Source organism: Pollicipes pollicipes, unplaced genomic scaffold (genome assembly GCF_011947565.3).
Source record: "Pollicipes pollicipes isolate AB1234 unplaced genomic scaffold, Ppol_2.1 Scaffold_4002;HRSCAF=4701_pilon_pilon_pilon, whole genome shotgun sequence".
Lineage (NCBI taxonomy): Eukaryota > Metazoa > Arthropoda > Thecostraca > Pollicipedomorpha > Pollicipedidae > Pollicipes > Pollicipes pollicipes.
In genome coordinates this window covers 18,371,664-18,381,942 of record NW_023596420.1, presented here as the reverse complement: position 1 = coordinate 18,381,942, position 10,279 = coordinate 18,371,664, and the positions used below count along the sequence as shown (strand labels likewise).

The 10,279-nt window shown below is 59.3% G+C and overlaps 1 protein-coding gene across 1 annotated transcript in view; it reads left to right on the top strand.

Moving 5' to 3' along the window:
- LOC119094193 (glutenin, high molecular weight subunit PW212) overlaps positions 1 to 38 on the top strand; it is an 8,908-nt gene extending 8,870 nt beyond the window's left edge. Inside the window, exon 10 of the mRNA XM_037217268.1 lies at positions 20 to 38. Within this exon, the coding sequence (XP_037073163.1) occupies positions 20 to 38 (19 nt within the window). The remainder of the gene's footprint in view (positions 1 to 19) is intronic.
- Positions 39 to 10,279: the final 10,241 nt, after the last annotated feature.

The following is a 10,279-nucleotide window of genomic DNA, read 5'->3' as shown; positions in this document are numbered from 1 at the left end:
TGACCCCTCCGCGTCACAGGCCACTGGCCAGCCTGTGACCCCTCCCTGCCACAGGCCACTGGCCAGCCTGTGACCCCTCCCCGTCACAGGCCACTGGCCAGCCTGTGACCCCTCACTCTCACAGGCCACTGGCCAGCCTGTGACCCCTCCCTGCCACAGGCCACTGGCCAGCCTGTGACCCCCTCACTCTCACAGGCCACTGGCCAGCCTGTGACCCCTCCCTGCCACAGGCCACTGGCCAGCCTGTGACCCCTCCCTGTCACAGGCCTCTGATCAGCCTGTGTGCCGCCTCACTCACAGGTCGGCGAAGCTGGCCAGGCCGGGCACCTCTGCTGTGAGGTCGAGTCGCGCCGGCTGGCGCAGCACGTGACCCAGCGCCAGCCGGAGGGCGCGCTGCACGGCCTCGTCCAGGAAGAGGTCGTCCCCTGGCGGCCGGTCGGACCGGTTACGGGCTGGCGCCGAGCGGGCTCAGGCCGGCGATCACCAGGCGCCGGCTTACCATACCGCTCTGACCAACAGGTGCAGCCGCGGCCGCTACACCTGCGGTGTTAAGCAGTAAGACAACATGATAGCGAGCAAGGGAAACATTTTAACATTGGAGAATTACGGTCTGTGCTCTGCTTGTTTCGCGGCGATACATATAAAACATCCTCAAAAAAACACTGCGTTTTGGACCCCCAAAGCACCTGAAAACTCCCGCCGTGTGTAGGCTCTCCTTTCTAGAGCAGCGGTGCCGCGCCATGACAGACCACGAGACATCGAATCCTGTCGTCATCCTGTCTCCTCTATAGAGCAGCGTGGCCGCGCCATGACAAGATCACGAGACATCGAATCCTGTCGTCATCCTGTCTCCTCTCTAGAGCAGCGTGCCGCGCCATGACAGATCAAGAGACATCGAATCCTGTCGTCATCCTGTCTCCTCTACAGAGTAGCGTGCCGCGCCATGACAGATCAAGAGACATCGAATCCTGTCGTCATCCTGTCTCCTTTATAGAGCAGCGTGCCGCGCCATGACAGATCAAGAGACATCGAATCCTGTCGTCATCCTGTCTCCTCTATAGAGTAGCGTGCTGAGCCATGACAGATCAAGAGACATCGAATCCTGTCGTCATCCCGTCTCCTCTATAGAGCAGTGTGCCGCGCCATGACAGATCAAGAGACATCGAATCCTGTCGTCATCCCGTCTCCTCTCTAGAGCAGCGTGCCGCGCCATGACAGATCACGAGACATCGAATCCTGTCGTCATCCTGCCTCTTCTATAGAGCAGCGTGCTGCGCCATGACAGATCAAGAGACATCGAATCCTGTCGTCATCCTGTCTCCTCTATAGAGCAGCGTGCTGCGCCATGACAGATCAAGAGACATCGAATCCTGTCGTCATCCTGTCTCCTTTATAGAGCAGCGTGCCGCGCCATGACAGATCAAGAGACATCGAATCCTGTCGTCATCCTGTCTCCTTTATAGAGCAGCGTGCCGCGCCATGACAGATCAAGAGACATCGAATCCTGTCGTCATCCTGTCTCCTCTATAGAGCAGCGTGGCGCGCCATGACAGATCACGAGACATCGAATCCTGTCGTCATCCTGTCTCCTCTGTAGAGCAGCGTGCCGCGCCATGACAGATCATGAGACATCGAATCCTGTCGTCATCCTGTCTCCTCTATAGAGCAGCGTGCCGCGCCATGACAGATCACGAGACATCGAATCCTGTCGTCATCCTGTCTCCTCTATAGAGTAGCGTGCCGCGCCATGACAGATCACGAGACATCGAATCCTGATGTTATCCTGTCTCCTCTGTAGAGCAGCGTGCCGCGCCATGACAGATCACGAGATATCGAATCCTGATGTCGTCCTGTCTCCGAGCTACGAACACCACGTGGGTGCCGCCCTTGCGAAGCGACTGAGGGAACGGCAGTGTATGTATTGATGCATAGGAAGCGGAGCAGTGGAAAGCTGTGACCCGGTCATGTGCATATGCAGATATGACACAAGTAAGATGCGGCAAACACGATTGTTACCTCGTTCACGCCAGTGGCCGACCGTTCGCAACTGCTTCAGTATACCGGAGTCAGCAACTGTGTTTCATTGTAACACGCCCGTACATTGTAAGCACCAAATATATTTGAATATCTGAATTTGAATGTCAAGTGTAGGTGTATGTACGCATGTATGTAATATATATATATATATATATATATATATATATATATATATATGCGCGTGCGTGTGCGTGTGCGTGTGTATGTGTGTACATATGAACATATGAAAAATGAATGAGTATAAGATATGAATTGGTTTTGTCTGGTTTATTCTGAACCAAACGACACGTTTGCGAACACCTGAATTTCTAGTGATGCAAGAACTTCGGGACAAAAGATGCCGTTCAGTTTCATATGCGCCTGTCGTTGTGACCTACGCTACGCTTAAAACAGCTATTGTTCATTATTGCACACAACTACGATATATCTGGCCTTTAGAGTCCCAGTCGCACCAGACAACAGTGCAGACAGCTTCCCGCTAACGACCAGCAGCTGCGAGCGGCTGGAGACTGGCCGCCGACAGCTGGCGGCGGCCGGCCGGCCGCAGACCGCGCACGCTACCTGCCAGGAAGACGCAGCACAGCCGGGCGAAGTGCGACGTCACTGAGACGGCGTCCAGCAGGCGCGGGTGGAGCGCGGCCAGCAGGTGGAGCAGGTGCAGACAACGCGTGACCACCTGAGCCGGCTCCACGCCGCGCAGGCCGGCCGGCTCCAGCCCGGTGGGCCTCTCCTCACTGCCGTCAGCCGCCATGGCAGCGCGTAAGGCGTGGTAGTCCGGTGGTCAGGACAGGGAACGGCCATGGCAGCGCGTAAGGCGTGGCAGTCCGGTGGTCAGGACAGGGAACGACGCCATGGCAGCGCGTAAGACGTGGTAGTCCGGTGGTCAGAGCAGGGAACGACACCATGGCACGTGATACAAACGTACAAGCACTGCCAGACGCATTCCACTATGCTCCACGCGCAAGTTATTTGGATAGACAAAGCATTTGAAAATCGAAAGAGCAGTCAGTTTGGCACGCCTAGGCAAATGGCCTCGTTCAAACAGTTTTTGCAGGGCTCTGTCATAGTTGCTTACCTTTTCTTATTACCGATGCTATCTCTGTCAAATAAAGATAACTAGCGACAGCCAGGAGCCATCGGAAGATTTCACAAGGTCGGCCGGCGCCACCATCGCAGCCCGCCAGTGGGCCTGGTGCCCCTGCAGTGCGTCTCCTTGACCGCATGAGCCGGCGCCACAGGCGGTTCGGCGCCGGCGCCGGCGACACTCACGCGTTGTGCCGCTCGTAGAGCTGCACCAGCGGCGCGTACCACCAGTCGAGAGGCACCAGCGTGGAGCCAGCGTCAGGCACCGCCAGCGCCGCCACGCGGCCGGCCAGCGAGTCGGCGCGGTCGCGCGCGGCGGCGGTCGCCGCCGGCGGTAACAGGCAGCGCTCGTACAGGCCGCAGGCGGAGACCAGCTGCGCCAGCGCCGGCTCCAGGGCGCCGCCGGCCGGCGCCGTTTCCCTGCCGGTCATCGGAGCCGTCACGGGGGTCGGCCGACGGCGGCTGACGCCGGAGGATTATCAGAACATTGGGCCACGTTAGAGGCCGGCGCCGGCTCTTGATCCCAAACAACGGGGGAAGTCGACTCACTGCCAGCCGTCAATGTCTCGACACCTACCTCACCACCCACTGCTGAACATTGCTTCACTACGCTTCCTTGTACGCTTCCTTCACACTTGTAAATGACACATTAAATGACAAGCAATACCTTCACCAATTCAGCGGCATACGGTATGCCCCAGAGGCCATCTTTCTATCAGCATCCATTCACTTATGCATATAATGTACGCCGAAGTATTCAGTAGCATGCGCGGTGGCCTCGGCCACGTGGGCAGCAGTGGTGCTGCGCCGCTCGTCCGTGCCCGTCTCACGTGGCCAGACTCCTGCTGAAGAGCACGTGGCGCATGAGCTCGACGCAGAGGTGCTCATCGCCCGTCTGGTAGCAGTGCAGCAGGCGGAGGCCGACCTCGTGGCATGTCCGCGCGGCGGGGCTCCCCTGCGGCGGGAGGGCACGCGTCAGTGGCGGCGGCGGCGGCGGCGGCGGCGGCGCGGGGGCCAGCCCGGCACGCCGGCGGCGGACGCAGCTGTGCGGCGCATCTGCACATTAGCTGCCAATGCCAACAGCGCGATCCCAGGCCGGTTGTCGAGTCACGAGCGTGAGTCGACACAGCCCACAGCGGACGGGTTCGCGTGACTGGAGCAGAGATGGTGACGCGGCGAGGGCGGGACAAATGGTGACGGGACAGGCGCGAAAGGAAGGAATATGAACGGCAAGAAACGTCGGGCACATAAACAGCGGCGACAATGCTATCTGACATGCTGACTGAGGTTGGCGTTCGTTGTTGGAAACCTCGCAGTATTTCTACGCGGGGGGAGGGGAAGGGGCGAAGTGAGCGAAAGAACCCATCTTCCCACCAGGTTTCCTGGCTGAGGCTTCTGAATGGACCTAATGAGATGGAGTACTAAAATTTGTGTTGTTACATCAAACTTTGAACGTGCACCTGTCAAATTTTAAAGGGCCTGCAGCAGTCTCCGGCGAATTCAGGCGCAGTCAACAAAGACATGGTTGAGGAAGTTGATGCATTATCGCAAGTTGGTAGTGAAGTGAAATAGTCGAACATCAGGCGTCTGGAACAGGGGAAGTCTCCTTTCTTAGCAGGAATGTCTTCAGGTGATGAATGGTAACAACTGCCAACAGCGTCACAATAAGGAGCGTCGATCCAGAAGACAACCACTGCCTTAGTTGCATCGCTTGGTACCGAAAGCGTTTAAACAATGACCGTCTGTCGACTTAACTGGCACGCCTTGAACGCTTCGAAACTGAGCTTAGCGACGTTTGCGCTCATTTTATTCATCGAAATACCACATGTTATTTTGAGAATTTCGGATGACAAATCTGAGCCAACATTCTGCGCCTCGGGTACGAAGCAGCGTGGTGAGCAGTGGCTTTAGCTCAGCTCCGCTTCAGCTGAATCAGTTCCGACTCGACTCACGGCAATGCGTTCCGACTCGGATTCCGGGTGGCACAGTGCAGTATTGAGGGGCTGAGGCTCAGCGCTCTTCATAGTGGCAACACGTGTTACGACTATACATCGATACTATTTCTCTTATGAAACTTGGCGATCAGCACTGCTCACGTGCCGTTTCCATCAGGAGCCTTGAGTTGACGAACCTTTCGGGGACGACACACATACATACACAGCCCTTCACAGTTGATATTCATGCACGCACGCACGCACGCACGCACGCACGCACGCACGCACGCATGCAGCTGATGGTTCATGACCAAGCTTACCATACGCATTATGCTAACCACAAAATACTAACATCTAGGAACGTCCAGAGCAGCGCAGGTAAGTTATATGCACCAATAGATATGCCTCGTTAAATAAAAATCCACACAGTTTTGAAAGACGTGCTCCATGTTTTGTTCCGCCGGCGTTAATACAAAGCGCAAAAACGCGACTCGCAGGGGGCGCACCCTGGGCCAGCGTATACCATCAACACCGTGACACTGAGTCCGCTATCGTTTCAGGAGTGTGAGAGACACAACGCAAAAAAGGATAAAAACAGCGCCGGCAAATACTGCAGAGAACGCTTTGTCATTACAACACCTCTTGAATCACCCGCATTTGGGTGACAAAGGCGTAGACAACAACTACTGTCAGTCTAAGTGTGCAAATTTAGTGCTCTTCTCGACACAGCTGACTGCTAGAATCCTTAATTTATATTCGGGCACATTTTTGATCTCCCAAAAGCAAAATGTCATTGAAGTTTCATCGCGAAAGGCCCGACACCCACCCAATGCAGGCGTACATTCTACAGTACATACTGTAACAGAAGACCCCATCTCGTTTTCTACATGCTTCTGATTAAAATAACGAACATATCAGAACTCTTGTATGTATATATATACGTATATATATATATATATATATATATATATATACATCAGGAATAAGGTCGCGTGCTCTAGCTGCCGTTCCGTGGTAAAACATCTCGTACTCTCAATCCAGCGCCGTAAGGTACGATCGTCACAACGTGTACATTGCCTGTCTCTAACCGTCCACAAGGAGCAACACAATAAGATATAATTTTCGCCAATAATGGAAAGGCAGACTTTTTGACTATGCAAGAGATGGACGGTCACATTAAATGTCCCAAAAAAACTGCGCTTTCGCCCTGGAGCATCCCCAAAGACGGCAGCGCCTCCGAGAAGTCGCCAATGCAACGCTGGCTGGGCTCAGAGCGCAGATCCTGCCGCGCATGGCATTAATCAGGAGGAGCCGCTCTGGGGCAGCCTGCATGCGGCTTCTGTAAGGCACTTCAATGGGCCAATGAGAAATAAAAGTGTTGATGAACGGCGTGCGGTGTCCAGTTGCCGTTTCCGACACGCCAATCTCTATGTTCTTCCTTGATAGTGTGAAGGAATTCGAAACATTGTTTGTCTTCCACGCGCCTACTTCTCATGTCAATTTGTGTTCATCTTTATTCAACCGCGACAAGAAGCGCTACCGGGAAAAGTAAACGATTTCCACCACACAATCCAATGGGCTCGCCGCTCGGCGAGCGAGCTCAACAGGACCGCCCTCCCAGCAGCCCCGGCAAGTCAGTGACCCGGCTCACCTCAACCGGCCGAGCCGGGGCCTCTGCTGCCCTTCCCCTCCCCCTGAGGCGGTGCAGTGTCGCCGGCCGCGGCCTCTGAGCCGGCAGGCGTGCCGGGTGGCCTCAGTCAGCGCCGCCCCCGCCCCCGCCCCCTCACCTGCTGGGCGTGCAGCAGCAGCAGCTCGGCGGCCAGGTGCAACTCGTAGCGCGTGAACCAGTCGCCCACCAGGCTGAGCCGGCCGCCGGCCGCCACCGTCGACAGGTAGTCGGCAGCCGAGGCGTCGCGCAGCAGCGGGCCGCAGAGCTGTGGCGGTCAGAGGCGCGCGTCACGGCCGGCTGTCGGCCCCAGGGGAAGCGGGAGGTAGGCGGGCCCGCCACGACTGGGATTACAATGCACCGCACCGCGCGCACGTACAACTTGGAAACGGCAACAGCATGAACTCATGACGCATGGGGCGACGATGGAATCATGGTTAAAGAAAGGACAACTTAAACGATACCGCAAAACACAGTAACGTAAAACGCATGCAGCGTAACAAAAGTTTAGACAGCATGGATGGGTAGCCAGCCTCTACAGCAGTGACAGTGCACCCGTACAGTCAGTGACATGCACGAATGGCAAATATTTCACCCGTTGGTCTCATAAAGCCTGCACAGCTGCTGCGCCACGCAGTGACCTGCTGAAGCACCACAGGGCGCCGTGGGGCAACCTCCGACCTCCGGGGACGTACGCAGCCCGTCCCCTCTAGCTGTCGGAGGGAGGGAGGGAGGGAAGGATGACGTCCGTCCGTCCGTCCGTCCGTCCGTCCGTCCGTCCGTCCGTCCGTCCGTCCGTCCGTCCGTCCGTCCGTCCGTCCGTCCGTCCGTCCGTCCGTCCGTCCGTCCGTCCGTCCGTCCGTCCGTCCGTCCGTCCGTCCGTCCGTCCGTCCGTCCGTCCGTCCGTCCGTCCGTCCGTCCGTCCGTCCGTCCGTCCGTCCGTCCGTCCGTCCGTCCGTCCGTCCGTCCGTCCGTCCGTCCGTCCGTCCGTCCGTCCGTCCGTCCGTCCGTCCGTCCGTCCGTCCGTCCGTCCGTCCGTCCGTCCGTCCGTCCGTCCGTCCGTCGTCCGTCCGTCCGTCCGTCCGTCCGTCCGTCCGTCCGTCCGTCCGTCCGTCCGTCCGTCCGTCCGTCCGTCCGTCCGTCCGTCCGTCCGTCCGTCCGTCCGTCCGTCCGTCCGTCCGTCCGTCCGTCCGTCCGTCCGTCCGTCCGTCCGTCCGTCCGTCCGTCCGTCCGTCCGTCCGTCCGTCCGTCCGTCCGTCCGTCCGTCCGTCCGTCCGTCCGTCCGTCCGTCCGTCCGTCCGTCCGTCCGTCCGTCCGTCCGTCCGTCCGTCCGTCCGTCCGTCCGTCCGTCCGTCCGTCCGTCCGTCCGTCCGTCCGTCCGTCCGTCCGTCCGTCCGTCCGTCCGTCCGTCCGTCCGTCCGTCGTCCGTCCGTCCGTCCGTCCGTCCGTCCGTCCGTCCGTCCGTCCGTCCGTCGTCCGTCCGTCCGTCCGTCCGTTCCGTCCGTCCGTCCGTCCGTCCGTCCGTCCGTCCGTCCGTCCGTCCGTCCGTCCGTCCGTCCGTCCGTCCGTCCGTCCGTCCCGTCCGTCCGTCCGTCCGTCCGTCCGTCCGTCCGTCCGTCCGTCCGTCCGTCCGTCCGTCCGTCCGTCCGTCCGTCCGTCGTCCGTCCGTCCGTCCGTCCGTCCGTCCGTCCGTCCGTCCGTCCGTCCGTCCGTCCGTCCGTCCGTCGTCCGTCCGTCCGTCCGTCCGTCCGTCCCGTCCGTCCGTCCGTCCGTCCGTCCGTCCGTCCGTCCGTCCGTCCGTCCGTCCGTCCGTCCGTCCGTCCGTCCGCGAGGGGGAGGGAGGAACAAACACGACGAGCCGGCCGGGTGGCGCCAGCCACTGACCGCGTCGCTGACGCCGCGGTGCAGCCTGGCCAGGGCGCGCGCCAGCTGCAGCAGGCCGGCGAGCAGCGGCAGCGGGCTGCCGGCGCGCAGCACGGGACCCAGCTGGCCGCCATAGCCGACAGCTGCCGCTGACGGCAGGCTGGCCGGGTCGCGGCCGCGGCCCGACTCCAGCCCGCTCAGCAGGCTCGAGAACTCCCTGCCGGCGCGCCGGCCACGTCAGCGCACCGCGGCCGAGGCCGGTCCGGTGGCGCGCGCCGTGAAGAGCGGCTCGCACCCGTGCGCACCGACATGTGCCACACGGCATTAGCAACGCTGGAGACAAACCCGTCCAGATGGCACTGGAGTGCAACTGTCGATTTCTCCATGCGAACCACAAGGACTTTAAAACCACACTGATCCATGTGCGAAAAAAAGCCTTTGCGGTTTCCTCGGGCACAAGCCCGCGACACATATGCTAGGGCCGAATATACCTAAGTTTCGCAAGCTGTTGCCGACACGCGTCCGCTGTCACAAATGGAACGACAGTGTCGTCGCAGAGGCGCTGGATGCTGCGCAGCCGGGGGACGGTGTCGTCCAGACCCAGGCGTGCCCAGCGCTCGTGAAACGCCGTCAGGAACTGGAAGCAGCCGCCCAGCAGCTGCAGCACGTTGTCCTGCAAGGGAGATGATGTCGCGGTGATGTCATGTCCGTAGTGCAGGCGCACTACGCCCTGCATGTCGACGAGCAGCGACGCGTCGGCGTCGGCCCTGATCCAGGTCAGTCTCGCTACAACAGCTCTAATACCCCACTGCCACGGCCTCCTCCGGCAGCCAGAAGTGTTCTTGTGGCGTAAAAAGTGGAGCTCACATGAGCGTCTTCCAGCGCCGTTCGGCGGCCAAGAGAGCGAGTGCGAACATTAATCAGCACAAGAGAGCGGAACATTAACGATTCATCGGCTATCCTTCCATCGGCTATCCTCCATCGGCTATCCTTCGCACAAAATACCGCTGCTCTGAGTTTAAGACTAAGAGCACCTTGGTGTTGCGAAGGAGCGGTGTGTGTGTGTGTGTGTGCGTGTGTGCGTGTGCGTGTGCGTGCGTGCGTGCGTGCGTGCGTGCGTGCGTGCGTGTGCCATTGGGGTTTACGACGTACTCAGCTGCTGAGGCTAATTAGCTATTTAGCTACTAATTATATTATATATCATATAATACTTAGCTAATTAGCGTCGCCTGCCTTTCACCCTGGCAGGAAGGGCGGACACCGCGGGGAATCGAACCCCGTATCTCTGGTTTCCCAGACGCGCAGTGGTTAACGCAGTACACTACCCGCACCCCCGAGGGAGCGGGGTTAGTGGCGGTACGGACTACGGTGCGGCCGAGCGGCCCTCACCGTCAGCTGGTCGGCCCGCGTCGCCTCCCGCAGCCACTTCCTGGTGCACTGCTCTACCGGCTCCAGCAGGCCGGCCACGTGACCCCAGCGCAGCGCCCCAGGCGCCGTCATGTCGGCCCTGCTTACACAAGCTCAGCACGTCAGCCGCATGACGCGGGGCGCAATGACGCAATGACGTATGACGCAAGAAGACGCAATGACGCAGTGACGCATGACGCAAGAAGACGCAATGACGCATGACGCATGAAGAGCGACCGGAACCCCGCCAGCCCGTCCAGTCAGCATCCACCCAAAACTCAGCCAGCTA